The following is a 15,601-nucleotide window of genomic DNA, read 5'->3' on the forward strand; positions in this document are numbered from 1 at the left end:
ACTTAAACACAAGTGCAGTTCTGCTTCAAATTAGTTAATATTGGCTACAGACAAAAAATAAATCTCACTAGAATGATTCAGTTTTAGAAGATGCCTAAACAAACATGCACAGAACGACCTGGACTCAAGGCATTAAAACAATAATTTCATAAGGGTCAACATGTTTAATTCCCACCAGAGAGCAGTGGCTTCATCTGCCAGCCAAATGTGTCATGATTTCAACTATTCACAGACCCTGTTGTTTACAACAAAAGCAGATTAATGACATTACTAGATTGTAAAAATGTGTTTCCTTTTCCGTCAGCAGTCCCTACTTCTCCTGAACATAACTCCAATTAATTGGCAGGTTAGTATTCAAAATATTGCCAATTCTTCTCTCAGTTCAATTATTAAAGGGATGTATAAAAACCACATTTTGCAACTTTTTACCATTCTGTATTCCATTTTCTCCCCACATTTTACTCCACTTGTCCTTCTTCAACAGAATACATAAGGTGGCAAGGTGGCAAACGGCAGCACGTTAGCTGATGGTTAGCACTGCTACCTCACAGAGTCAGGAACCCGGGTTCGATTCCAGCCTCAGCAACTGTCTGTGTGGAGTTTTCATATTGTCCCTGTGTTTGCATGGGTTTCCTCCGGTTGCCTCCCACAGTCCAAAGATGTGCAGGTTACGTGGATTAGCCATGTTAAATTGACCATAGTGCCAAGGATGTGCTGGCACAGTGGATTAGCCATCGTAAATGCGGGATTCCAGGAATAGGGTAGGGACTGGGGCTGGGCTTGGGTGAGATGCTAATCCGAGGGGCTGAATGGCCTCTTTCCACACAGTAGTGATTCTGTGATTCTATGAGATCAATTACCCAACAAACCAAAAATTGTAGAAACAAATCTCAGATCTAGAACTTAAGGTCCTGGGGAGTGTTGCTGAATAAAGTGATCTTGGAGCGCATAGTTCCTTGAAGTGGAGTCACAGGTAGATAGGATCGTGAAGAAGGCATTTGGTATGCTTTCCTTTATTCATCAGAGCATTGACTGTAGAAGTTAGGAGGTCATGTTGTGGCTGTACAGGACATTGGTTAGGCCACTTTTGGAATACTGCATGCAATTCTGATCCTCCTGCTGTAGGAGAGATGTGTGATTTGAAAGGGCTCAGAAAAGATTTAGAAGGGTGTTGCCAGAGTTAGAGAGTTTGAGCTATAGGGAGAGGTTGAATAGGCTGGGGCTATTTTCCCTGCAGCATCAGAGGCTGAGGGGTGACCTTATAGAGGTTTATAAAATCATGAGGGGCATGGATACAGTGAATAGACAAGGTAATCTTCCTCCGGGGTGTAATCCAAAACTAGAGTGCATAGATTTAGGGAGAGAGTGGAAAAAGATAAAAGGGACCTAAGGGGCAACCTTTGTATGTAGAGGGTGGTGTGTGTATGGAATGAGCTGCCAGAGGACATGATGGAGGCTGGTAGAATGACAACATTTAAAAGGCATTGGGATGGGTATATGAATAGAAAGGGTTTAGAGGGCCATAGGCCAAATGCTAGCAAGTTGGACTGTTTAGGATAACTGGTTGGCATGGTCAAGTTGAACTGTTTCCATGCTGTACAGCTCTATGACTCTATGACCCATGTAGATGTACACAATGCTGCAAAGCCACTCATCATAATGATACTTGAATTTATAGAACAGAGTGTAACCAACCATTTGGTTTGAACCAGTCTTGTTTTCAAATAGGCTGCTCAAAGTATTACAAAATATAGAGCAAATTCAGAGTAAGTTTTTAAAATTTCTTATTTTCAATCACTATGTGTCATGAGGTGGCAATAGGGGCTATTAAGATTTGTCAATCAATTCTCGTTAGCAGCAGAGAAACGTTACAGCCATAGTTCCACAGCCTCCGTCTGTCCCACCCCGAATGTGGCAAAAACTAAAACTCCCTTACATTATTAGGTCTAAATAGGAAATAGCATTGTGCATGTTTTGCCTGAAGGAATTGGGGAGAGTTTGTCACAAAGAAGAGGAGGAATACATAACCATCAAACAGAAGGCTAGGTGGAAAGAAATGCATGATACTGAGGGGTCCAAAGGTGCACTATGAGGAAGCATCAGGCAGATAGAGACAGAAAGCAGGAGACATAATTGCAAAGGGAGCATTAGCACAATAGGCTGAATTTGGAAATACCGAGATGGTTGGGATTGGATGTAATTTAAAATCCACGGTCCTGGATTTTAATTTTAATTTTCAGTGAAGCTGGGGCAGGAAACAGGGAGGCCAGCCATCTCCAAGTAACAGGCAAAGTCTTTATGTTGTTAGAAAAATGATTGCGTCACGAGGATCTTGCTCCTAATTCTAATAGGTATTAACTCTAATTTGGTTATGTAGCATTTGGTATTGTGTATTTGTTTATGTCGGCTCTTTCCCAAGCATTTATGCAGCTGACCTTCTGAGGTGCTGCCATCTGCCTTTTCTTCTGGTGAACTGCACTTGCCCCTTCGGTGGACACTTGGTATCACTTATTGGTGATCGGGCCAATTTACTGCCGAGTCAGGGAGTTTACATTTAAAAATCTGATCGTATTAATAATGCACTTGAGGCACAAAGTTGGAACCTGGAGTTTATATAGGCTTCAGATTTCCAGCCCCTCCCTTCTCAATATATAAGAAAGAAACATAGGACTGGCAGACATCAAAATTCATGTGAAAGTTAGAAATTAGAAATCACCAATTCTGAAAAAGCTAAAAATACCATCAAAAATAGATCTTTTGTAAAGATCAAATACAATGATCATGGAAGGTGTTTTCAGAAGGAATGTAGGTTTGAAAGGGAATTAGTCAAGAACTGAGATACAGCTCATCAGAAGGAAAGCAAATCATAGGTAGCCCTCACTACAGTCTGTTTAGTGCCACAGGGGGTCAGGTGGCTCAGTTTGCTAGATTGCTAATTTGCAATGAAGAGTGACACCAACAGTACAGGTCTGCATTATCTGAGGCTATCATAAAGCTCCCACCTTCTCAACCTTATGCCTCACCTGAGGCAAGGTGACCCTCAAGTTACTCTTACCATCAGTTGTCTCTCTCTAATGAGACAATGGTCATCTGGTGACTTTAGTTCCTGCCATAGTGAGAACAGTCTAAAAATCTGTGTAACTATCCAGATAAAGTCAGCATTATTTTTGAATAATGACAATGTTTTAGATATTAGATCTTGCTAATGCTAAGGAGATAACATGAGAAATTGTAGGTGTCAGAAAATCCGTGTTGAAGCATTGCATTATGATATCACAGAACACAAAGCTGCAAAAATTAAGCAATTTGAATATGATTATTCTTGCGTGTGTGGTCAGCCTTCAATGAGAAAGTAATACTGACAGCAAAATTCAAGGTCACTAGAAAGGCGTTAAAAATCACACAAAGCCAAGTTATTGTTCAACAGGTTTATTGAAAGTACAAGCTTTCGGAGTGCTGCTCCTTCATTAGGTACCTAGAGGGGCAGGATCATAGGACACAGAATTTATAGTAAAAGATCAAAGTGTCATACAACTGACACAATGTGTTGAACAAACCTAGATTGCTTTTAAGTCTTTAATCACTTAGAATGGGGATGTAGGTTTCAATTCATTCTTTCAAGTCACAGTCCCGAGATAAGGTTTTATCAGTCTAAAAAAAAGTGATATCTCAGCTCATACAATGTATTAGAGGTGTGAGGTTAGAATGGGGATGTATCCCAATCTTGAGTCAAACTGGTTCTATTTCCAAAGTAGGAATTTATAAAATGTCACATGGACTGACTGTGTACAGATTGGGTGCTTTTTGAACAAAATAGAATGTATCTGAATATACAAATCTGCACATGCAAATTCACACCATAGACTTAAATGTGTGCGCGTGTGTGTGCGCACGTGTGTGTGGGAGGGAGAGAGAGACTGTGTGTATGTGTGTGGGAGAGAGGGAGAGAACGTGTGTGTGCATGTGAGAGTGTGTATGTGCACCTGCTTGATAGAGTATGTGCACGAATGTGACGAGTACATGCCTGTGAGAGGGTGTAAGTGTCACTCACATGCACTGTCACCCACACCCTCTCACAGGCATGTACTCCATCACACTCGCATATACACTCTATCATTCGTGCACACACATACACTCTCCCATGCACACACACACCATCTCTCCCTCTCCCTAACACATACACTCTCTCGCTCTCTCCCTGACACACTTATGCACGCACACTCACACATAGTCTATGGGCTGAATTTGTATTTGCAGACACATCCTATTTTGTTCAAAAAGCACACAATCTGTAGGTAGTCAGTCCAGTCTGAGTCAAGGTTGGGATATAGACAAACTTTAACTTCACATCTTTAATACAGTGTCTGAGCTGAAATGTCACCTTTTTTCTAATACTCATAAAACCTTAAGTTGGGACTGTGACTTGAAAGAAGTTCTGGAAATACATATTAACCAATCAAAACCTGTCACCTTATTCTAAGTGATTAAAATCTTAACAGCAATCTAGGTGTTTTCAATACATTGCATCAATTGTATGACACTTTGATCTTTTACTATAAATTCTGTGTCCTATGATCCAGGCTCATTAGCTTCCTGATGAAGGAGCAGCATTCTGAAAACTTGCACTTCCAAATAAACCTGTTGGATTATAACCTGGTGCTGTGTAATTTTTAACTTTGTTCACCCAGCACCTCTACATCATGACCAGAAAGGAGGTGCAGGTAGGGTAGCCATGTGTGCATAATGTGCTCCTGAAGCTTAAAATGCAGTGCAGAAATTATGTGTTACCTACTCATTTAAATATAGCTTGCTTCCAGCAATAAGCACACTTTTAGATATCACAGAAAACAGAAGTAGGAGGAGGCCATTCGGCCTTTCAAGCCTCCTCCAGTGTTCAATATTATCAGAACTGCTCATCCAACTCAGTACCCTGCACCCACTTTTTCCCTACTTCTCTTTAGCCCTAAGAATTATACCAAACTCAGCAAGTGAAAAACTGTAATCAACTAGCATCAGTTCCAATTGACCTGCACTGCTTAAAGTCTTCCTGCACCTCTTTAAAGATTCATTGCAGTTGAAGCAAGTGCTGGAAGTCATCACAAAACAAATTTGATCTGGACAAGTCACAAGAATAATACATGATGACAGAGACAGCTCCAAGATTTTCTGGTGTGAAAGTGGATGCCTTAAATACTCTGGCCAAGAAACTCTCCAGAACATTTTTGAGAAAGCAATGGAATCAGAAATTAATAGTAGTCAATGCCTGCAGTTTTTCCCCAAGAACGTGATGTGCCAAGGGAAAGGCTGTAATCTATCCCAAAACCACATTCTCATGTGAGCTGCTCCTTTCTGGCGCAAGAAATATATGCAGCTGCCTTGGAATGCAGAACTTAGTAACTTCCCTCATACAACAAGAAGCAATAAATAAGATGCTGCACACATTGCACGCTGCTGCCTATAAGAAACCAGTTGCATAAAGTTTCCTTTTAACAGACATCTTCAAAATAATTGGCATTTCTATCTCTGAGGCAATAGCAGATGACATAGTTCATCAAAGACCTCCTTAGTAAGGCAGAAATATCCAGCACACTGTTCACACTAGGATACAGTACTGATTCCTAAATACTCTGGGACAATAGAGTCTCCTTGTGCTCAGGCCTTGCCAGACACGAAAGAGTAAAACACCCAATGTTGTCTACAGAGTAGCCATAGGGCAATTCTTATAAATTATTTTTAACCAACATGTTCAAAAATAGTATGATGCAACCAAGAGACTTGAACCTGGAACCAAGGACAGTACCACTGTGCCAGAAGAACCCTGAGACTTTTACAGTACAGCAAGAGCTAGTGGAAATCAATCAGAAACCATTAAGTAATGGACTGATTAGGAATAGTCAACATGGCTTTGTGCGTGGGAAATCATGTCTCACTAACTTCATTGAGGTTTTTGAAGAAGTAACAAAGAGGATTGATGAGGGCAGAACGGTGGACGTGATCTATATGCATTTCAGTAAGGCATTTGACAAGGTTCCCCTTTGGAGACTGGTTAACAAGGTTAGATCTCATGAAATACAGAGAGAACTAGCCATTTGGATACAGAACTGGCTCAAAGGTAGAAGACAGAGAGTGGTGTTGGAGAGTTGTTTTTCAGACTGGAGGCCTGTGACCAGTGAAGTGCCACAAGGATCAGTGCTGGTTCCACTACTTTTCATCATTTATACAAAAATAATTTGGATGTGAGCATAAGAGGTATAGTTAGTAAGTTTGCAGATGACACCAAAATTGGAGGTGTAGTGGACAGTAAAGAAGGTTACCTCAGATTACAACGGGATCTGGACCAGATGGGCCAATGGGCTGAGAAGTGGCAGATGGAGTTTCATTCAGATAAATGTGAGGTGCTGCATTTTGGGAAAGCAAATCTTAGCAGGACTTGTACATTTAATGGTAAGGTCCTAGGGAGTGTTGCTGAACAAAGAGACCTTGGAGTGCAGGTTCATAGCTCCTTGAAAATTGAGTGGCAGGTAGATAGGATAGTGAAGAAGGTGTTTGGTATGCTTTCCTTTATTGATCAGAGTATTGAGTAAGGAGTTGGGAGGTCATGTTATGGCAGTACAGGACATTGGTTAGGCCGCTGTTGGAATATTGTGTGCAATTCTGGTCTCCTTACTATCGGAAATGTGTTGTGAAACTTGAAAGGGTTCAGAAAAGATTACAAGGATGTTGCCAGGGTTGGAGAATTTGACCTATAGGGAAAGGTTTTGTCTGGAGCGTTGGAGGCTGAGGGGTGACCTTATAGAGGTTTACAAAATCATGAGGTGCATGATTAAGATAAATAGACAATGTCTTTTCCCTGGGGTGGGGGAGTCCAGAACTAGAGGGTGTAGGTTTAGGGTGAGAGGGGAAAGATATAATAGACACCTAAGGCGCAACTTTTTCACACAGAGGGTGGTACATGTATAGAATGAGCTGGCAGAGGATGTGGTGGAAACTGGTACAATTGCAACATTTAAAAGGCATCTGGATGGCTATATGAATAGAAGGGGTTTGGAGGGATATGGGCCGGGTGCTGGCAGTTGGGACTAGATTGGGTTGGGATATCTGGTCAGCATGGACAAGTTGGACTGAAGGGTCTGTTTCTGTGCTGCATATCTCTATGACTCTATGATTCTATAAGTAGTTGGCCAGGCCTTTAAGTACCAGTGATGCTTGCTGAAGGAATGGTGGATGGGCTGTGAGCATTCCTGCCGGCTGCTCAATAAATGTTCAACTGTATGGATTCAAAGAAATGCATTGGTTGAAGAACGGAGCTCTAAAAATGGGATCACTGCCATCCAAACAATATATTATGTTGGTTGATGTCATAGTTGTCTTCTTCCAGTGGGTGCTCACTTGCTAACAACTTCACCAAAGTGGTATCTGGTGTGGCTAACAGCAGAAGTGTCTTCGTGGACCAGGAATTCCATTATGCTTCCAAAATGGCAACATACCCAAACAAGAAGTACTTGGAGACAAAGTCCCCATGGTCAATACATCTACTACAGACATATTTATGATATATAAAATCAGAAAGTGCTGAAAAATTTGGTTGATCTATCAGTAGCAGTACAGAGAGAGAGATTTTTTTTGGAGACAGAGAAAGTCTTCTTTGGAACTGTCCTGAAGAAGAAACCTTCACCTTGAAACGTTGCTTCAGATATTCCAATGGCTGAACTTGCCTTGACTTTGAACAACTTCTCCTTTAACGCATCTCACTGTGTTTAGATCAAAGGGGTTGAAGACAAATATGGGCCCCGGTTATGCCTTTCTCTTACTTGTTCCGATCCTACTTGGGACCCTCCCACAACTTGATCTCTGTTATATCAAGAACATTATTGGTGCTCCTTCCCTCTCGCCTCTGAAATTAGGAATATTTATTCATTTCACTTTCAATTTCCATTCTGCCCTCACCTTTATCTTGCCCATCTCTGACTTCTCCCCTTCCTCGACAACATTGTTTCCATTTTTGGGGATGGGCTGGCTACTGATATTCACTATAAACCCACCGATTCCCACAGTAACCTGGACTATACATTGTCATACCCTACTTTCTGTAAGAACTCCATTCTGTTCTCTCTCAGTTTCTCCGCATCTGTTCTGATGATACCATCTTCCACAAGGGGTATCGTCAGAACACTTGCACCTTTTTCCTCAACCAATGATTCCCCTCTACTATGGTTGACAGTTCTCTAGCCATTTTCTGTGCTCTACCCTCATTTCTTCTCTCCTTTCCCCCAACATGATCGGATTCCCCTTGTCCTTACTTTCCACCTTGCCAGCTTTTGTATCCAAAGGATCGCAAACCGCCTTTTCCGCCAACTCCAGTGGTTTTCCACCACTAAATGCGTATTCCCCTCCCTACCCTGGTCAGTATTCTGCAGGAAATGTTCCCTCCAGGTCCAGTCCACCTCCAATCTCAACACCTCCCACACCACCTTCCCAATTAATCACTGAAGGTGCAGCACTTTCCTGTTTACCAATTCAATCCTCACTATCCACGGCCCCAAACACACTTTCCAGGTGAAGCAGCAATTTATCTGCACTTTACTCAATCTAGTCTACTGTATTTGCTGCTCACAAATGAATGGTCTCCTCGAAATTGGGGAGATGAAATGCAGACTGGGTGACTGCATTGCGGAATACCTGTATTCAGCTGTAAAAACGGCCCCAAGTTTCCAGTTCCCTGTCTCTTCAATACACCACCGGATTCCCATGCCAACATTTCTGTCTCAGGCATGTTGCAATACTCCAGTGAAGCTCAATGCAAGCTGGAGAAATAATTCCTCATTACTGCCGAAGCATCTTACAATCTTCAGGAGTTCAACAATTTCAGAACATATGCACTCTGTTCCTCATTTATTGCCTAATCCCACAACTCCAGGTCCTCGCATGTAAAGGGATGCTTTTAGTACAGCACAGCCAATCTGATCTCAACTACTCATAGTCCCCATTATCACCTATCTAGCTTCTCTTCTTCCCTGGCCGACTGTCAACAATTCATTTGTTTGCCTATCCTTTTCCCTTTGTGTCACTGGGCTCCTTCTCCAACCATCACTCACTCATCCCACCGTCATCAACACAAATACCACAATGTTTTAGCTGTGTCTAGTTCTGAAGAAGGGCCACAGGACTAAAACTGATAACTCTGTTTTCTCTCCACAGATGCTGCCAGACCTGCTGAGTTTCTCCAGCAACTTCTGTTTTCATTTGTTTCAGATCTCAAGGATCCACAGTTTTTTGTTTTACTTTATAGAGTAAGAAGTTTGTGGCTGGATGACTAATGAACAATATTATATACATTTGTGAATGACGCAAAACATATCTTTCTTCTAAAATATTCAGACTTAATAATTCAAACTTTATTACTTAACATATATATAAATGAAAGAACTATTTAACCATGTAATTATTTAAAACGTATAAACTGCAATTTGCAACATTGTTAAATATTTACTCCAACAAATAACCTGAAACCTGTATGTTTTTGTACTTAGAAAAGCATTTAACAGAACAGTTTGTTTACAAATAGGATTTTCCTGTTTATAAAAAGGAAGAAGTGGAAATTACACTGGACTGTTAATGCATTCATATTATTGAGATAAATAGTTCAAAACTTCAGAATGTTTGAGATCTGATGTATTGCATTTCTGATCACAAACAGCTCAACAGGATATTCCGACTAAACGTGAAACTATAAGTCAGTCAACAATGGGAACTTTTGTTGCAATAACATTTTTGAATGTAATTCCATTAGAGAAAATGTAAATATTATTGCTAGAATAAAAGTTCCAAAGGGGGAGCATATTAGGCTTACATTTATAAGTGTATCTGTAATTCAGTATTCTATATCTAAAATGGATTGTGTATATTAAGCACCATGCTGCCTTTGGATATAGTTAATGGTACTTACTCCCATGTGATTTCCAGCTGAAGTTTAATAGTGCCTAAGTCAGTAATATCCACAATCATTATCTGAGGCTTTGTAGAGAAGAAATCCGCACTTTCGCAAGTCACTGCTCCAACCAAAACAGTCATCAAACCTTTCAGCTCAGCTACCTATGGAGAGAAATGTTCTGTTACAGCAAAATACTTTCTGAAATGAATCAGAAAGTAAATTTACAAAACTTAAAGTTTTTTTCTAAATTACAAAGAACATATTAGTAAAAGATGTTAACCTGTTTACTTGTAGAGTTGTCACAAGTTTTAGCGCATTCCATAGATTGCTTCCATTTTAATACAATTCGTGATGATTGCCATTCCCCAATAAAGCTGCTGCCATTTATATTTTTCAATGGAGCATGACCAGTCTCTTTTTTAATACAGGCAATTCTTTGTTACCACTCAAGTTCTCCCATTCTCCTTCCCTCCCTAAATATCCTGCTCAACTCCTCTTCCACACATCCCACTTGCTTCCATTTCCAAACCTCCCGCATGATGCCTTTCCCAACTTTCCCCTAGCTTCGTCGCATTACTCTCCTGCTTAGTAACAATGAAATTTCTCTAGAGACCAGATGTGGGTAGGATAGCAACATGTGCTTAATGTGCTCCTGAAGCTTAAAATGCAGTACAGACTTGTGTTACTTGCTCTTTTAAGTATAGCTTACACAAAGCATTAAGCACATTTTTAAATATCATAGAAAACAGAAGTAGGTCTAGGCCATGCATCCTTTCAATCCTTTCCCACTGTTCAATATTATCAGAACTGATCATCTAACTCAGTACCCTGCATCCACTTTCTCCCTATACCCTTTGAATGCTTTAGCCCTAAGAACTATACCAAACTCAGCAAGTGCAAAATTGTGATCAACTAGCATGAGTTCGAATTGACGTACACTGTTTAAAGCCTTCCTTCACCTCTTAAAAGATTGCATTGCAGTTGAAGCAAGTGCTGGAAGACATCACAAGACAAATTTGATCTGGACAAGACATAAGAATGATGCAAGGTGATAGAGAGAGGCCTACAGATTTTCTAGTGTGAAAGTGGATGCCTTGGTGCAGAAAGTGGGAGCAGGAGAGATGTGAGCTATCTACCTCAGCCAAGAAACTCTTCAGAAAATTTTTGAGAAAGCAAAGGACTCAGAAATTAGCAGTAATCAATGCCTGCAGTTTAGCCCCAAAGACTTGACGCGCCAAGGGAAAGGTGTTGCCAGGTATGGAGGATTTGAGCTGTAGGGAGAGGCTGAATAGGCTAGGGTTGTTTTCCATGGAGTGTCGGAGGCTGAAGGGCGACCTTATAGAGGTTTACAAAATCATGAGGGACATGAATAGGGTAAATACACGAAGGCTTTTCCCTGGAGTGGGGGAGTCCAGAACTAGAGGGCAGAGGTTTAAGGTTCGAGGCGAAAGACCTAAGGGGCAATGTTTTCATTTAGAGGGTGGTGCTTGTATGGAATGAGCTGACAGAGGAAGTAGTGGAAGCTGGTACAATTGCAGCATTTAAAAGGCATCTAGATGGATTTTTGAATAGGAAGGGTTTGGAGGGATATGGGCCAAGTGCCGGCAATGGGGCTAGATTAGGTTAGGATATCTGGTCAGCATGGACCAGTTGGACTGAAGGGTCTGTTTCTGTGTTGTATATCTCTATGATTCTCTGACTCTATAATCCATCCCAAAACCACATTCTTGTACTACTTGCTTTCTGTCTGGCAAGAGAAATAGCTGTCTTGGAATGCAGAACTTCAGTGACTTCCTTCCTGCATACTGCCTCTCCCAACTTTCCTCTAGCTTCGTCACCTGACTCTCCTGCTCACAGACCACTCAGTTCCCAGCCAGTCCACTCGATAACCATTCTCCTCACTGATCCACCCACTTGCTGACAGATTAACTCACTGATCCTTTTGTTCATCAAACCATATGCCCAATGACCCTGTTACTCACTGACCTACCCACTTGCTGAATTTCCTGCTCACTGACTCAATACCTACTGACCCTCCTATTCACTGACCCTCTTCCTTGCCAAACTCCCTGATCAGTGACCAATCCACTTGCTGACCTTTCCACTTCAGCTCTACTCTTGCAGCTCCTTACATGCTTGCCTCACTCGCTGCATTGCGTAAGAAAAGGAAAATAGCAAGCAGCAGAGAAATGCTAAGTTGGAGGATCAAAGACTGGGAAGAAGTAGCAGGAAGTATGGATGGGTTGCCAAACTGAGCAATTCTTATTTTGGATCGGCAGGTGTCTCTTCTTAGCATTAATTAAGTCGCACATGAGGACCAAGTATAATTAGCAATTATCAATAAAATGTAATACCAGCAATGCATAATTTGTGATACAGAAACAACAGTAACTAACAACATAGTTCATGTGTTATGCTCCTGCATTCATCCATGTCATAGAGTCATGGAGATGTACAGCATGGAAACAGACCCTTCGGTCCAACCCGTCCATGTCAACCAGATATCCGAACCCAATCTAGTCCCACCTGCCAGCACCCGACCCATATTCCTCCTAACCCTTCCTATTCATATACCCATCCAAATGCCTCTTAAATGTCGCAATTATACCAGACTCCACTACAACCTCTGGCAGCTCATTCCATACACGTACCACCCTCTGCGTGAAAAAGTTGCCCCTTAGGTCTCTTTTACATCTTTCCCCTCTCACCCTAAACCTATGCCCTCTAGCTTTGGACTCCCTGACCCCAGGGAAAAGACTTTCTCTATTTATCCTATCCACGCCCCTCATAATTTTGTAAACCTCTGTAAGGTCACCCCTCAGCCTCCGACGTTCCAGGGAAAACAGCCCCAGCCTGTTCAGCCTCTCCCTGTAGCTCAGATCCTCCAACCCTGGCAACATCCTTGTAAATCTTTTCTGATAGGAAGGAGACCAGAATTGCACGCAATATTCCAACAGTGGCATAATCAATGTCCTGTACAGCTGCAACATGACCTCCCAACTCCTGTACTCAATACTCTGGCCAATAAAGGAAGGCATACCAAACGCCTTCTTAACTATCCTATCTACCTGCGACTCTACTTTCAAGGAGCTATGAACCTGCACTCCAAGGTCTCTTTGTTCAGCAACACTCCCTAGGACCCTACCATTAAGTGTATAAGTGCTGCTAAGATTTGCTTTCCCAAAATGTAGCATCTTGCATTTATCTGAATTAAACTCCATCTGCCACTTCTCAGCCTATTGGCCCATCTAGTCCAGATCTTGTTGTAATCTGAGGTAACCCTCTTTGCTATCCGCAACACCTCCAATTTTGGTGTCATCTGCAAACTTACTAACTATACCTCTTATGCTCACATCCAAATCATTTATGTAAATGACAAAACGTAGAGGGCCCAGCACCAATCCACTGGTCACAGGCCTCCAGTCTGAAAAACAACCCTCCACCATCACCCTCTGTCTTCTACCTTTGAGCCGGTTCTTATCCAAATGGCTAGTTCTCCCTGTATTCCATGAGATCTAACCTTGCTAATCAGTCTCCCATGGGGAACCTTGTCGAACGCCTTACAGAAGTCCATATAGATCACATCTCCTGCTCTGCCCTCATCAATCTTCTTTATTACGACTTCAAAAAACTCAATCAAGTTTGTGAGACATGATTTCCCATGCACAAAGCCATGTTGATTATCCTGAATCAGTCCTTGCCTTTCCAAATGCAGGTACATCCTGTCCCTCAGGATTCCCTCCAACAACTTGCCCACCATCGAGGTCAGGCTCACCGGTCTATAGTTCCCTGGCTTGTCTTTACCTCCCTTCTTAAATAATGGCACCACGTTTGCTAACCTCCAGTCTTCCGGCACTTCACCTGTGACTATTGATGATACAAATATCTCAGCAAGAGGCCAGCAATCACTTCTCAAGCTTCCCACAGAGTTCTAGGGTACACTTGATCAGGTCCTGGGGATTTATCCACCTTTAACCATTTCAAGACATCCAGCACTTCCTCCTCTGTAATCTGAACATTTTGCACGATGTCACCATCTATTTCCCTACAGTCTATATCTTCCGTATCCTTTTCCACAGTAAATACTGATGCAAAATATTCATTTAGTATCTCCCCCATTTTCTGTAGCTCCACAAAAAGGCAGCCTTGATGACCTTTGAGGGGTCCTATTCTCTCCCTAGTTACCCTTCTGTCCTTAATATATTTGTAAAAACCCTTTGGATTCTCCTTAATTCTATTTGCCAAAGCTATCTTATGTCCCCGTTTTGCCCTCCTGATTTCCCTCTTAAGTATACTCCTACTTTCTTTATACTCTTCTAAGGATTCCCTTGATTTATCCTGTCTATACCTGACATATGCTTCCTTCTTTTTCTTAACCAAACCCTCAATTTCTTTAGTCATCCAGCATTCCCTATACCTACCAGTCTTCCCTTTCACCCTGACAGGAATATACTTTCTCTGGATTCTTGTTATCTCATTTCTGAAGGCTTCCCATTTTCCAGTCGTCCCTTTACCTGCAAACATCTGTCTCCAATCAGCTTTCGAAAGTTCTTGCCTAATACTGTCAAAATTGGCCTTCCTCCAATTTAGAACTTCAACTTTTAGATCTGGTCTATCCTTTTCCATCACTATTTTAAAACTAATAGAATTATGGTCGCTGGCCCCAAAGTGCTCCCCCACTGACACCTCAGTCACTTGCCCTGCCTTATTTCCCAAGAGTAGGTCAAGTTTTGCACTTTCTCTAGTAGGTACATCCACATACTGAATCAGAAAATTGTCTTGTACACACTTAACAAATTCCTCTCCATCTAAACCTTTAACACTATGGCAGTCCCAGTCGATGTTTGGAAAGTTAAAATCCCTTACCATAACCACCCTATTATTCTTACAGATAGCTGAGATCTCCTTACAAGTTTGTTTCTCAATTTCCCTCTGACTACTGGGGGGGTCTATAATACAATCCCAATAAGGTGATCATCCCCTTCTTATTTCTCAGTTCCACCCAAATAACTTCCATGGATATATTTCCGGGAATATCCTCCCTCAGCACAGCTGTAACGCTATCCCTTATCAAAAATGCCACTCCCCCTTCTCTCTTGCCTCCCTTTCTATCCTTCTTGTAGCATTTGTATCCTGGAACATTAAGCTGCCAGTCCTGCCCATCCCTGAGCCATGTTCCCGTAATTGCTATGCTATCCCAGTCCCATGTTCCTAACCATGCCCTGAGTTCATCTGCCTTCCCTGTTAGGTCGCTTGCATTGAAATAAATGCAGTTTAGTTTATTAGTCCTACCTTGTCCCTGCCTGCCCTGACTGTTTGACTCATTTCTGTTCTCAGCTGTACCCGTCTCAGATTGATCTCTTTCCTCACTGGGTCCCACCACCCCACCTTAAATCCTCCCAAGCAGTTCTAGCAAATTTCCCTGCCAGTATATTAGTCCCCTTCCAATTTAGGTGCAATCCATCCTTCTTGTACAGGTCACTTCTACCCAAAAGAGATTCCAATGATTAGATTAGATTAGATCAGATTACTTACAGTGTGGAAACAGGCCCTTCGGCCCAACAAGTCCACACCGACCTGCCGAAGCGCAACCCACCCATTCCCCTACATTTACCCCTTTTACCTAACACTACGGATAATTTAGCATGGCCAATTCACCTGACCTGCACA

The 15,601-nt window shown here is 41.9% G+C and overlaps 1 protein-coding gene across 5 annotated transcripts in view; it reads right to left on the minus strand.

Moving 5' to 3' along the window:
- Positions 1-15,601, minus strand: part of ripor3 (RIPOR family member 3) — a 237,847-nt gene that overhangs the window by 81,659 nt on the left and 140,587 nt on the right. For all 5 annotated transcript variants that reach the window (XM_087994934.1, XM_087994936.1, XM_087994935.1 and 2 more), the window contains exon 11: positions 9,947-10,092. In XM_087994934.1, the coding sequence (XP_087851060.1) occupies positions 9,947-10,092 (146 nt within the window). The remainder of the gene's footprint in view (positions 1-9,946; positions 10,093-15,601) is intronic.

This window comes from Chiloscyllium plagiosum, unplaced genomic scaffold, assembly GCF_037043375.1.
Source record: "Chiloscyllium plagiosum isolate Xiang-an unplaced genomic scaffold, Cpla_swu_hap1 HiC_scaffold_15, whole genome shotgun sequence".
Lineage (NCBI taxonomy): Eukaryota > Metazoa > Chordata > Chondrichthyes > Orectolobiformes > Hemiscylliidae > Chiloscyllium > Chiloscyllium plagiosum.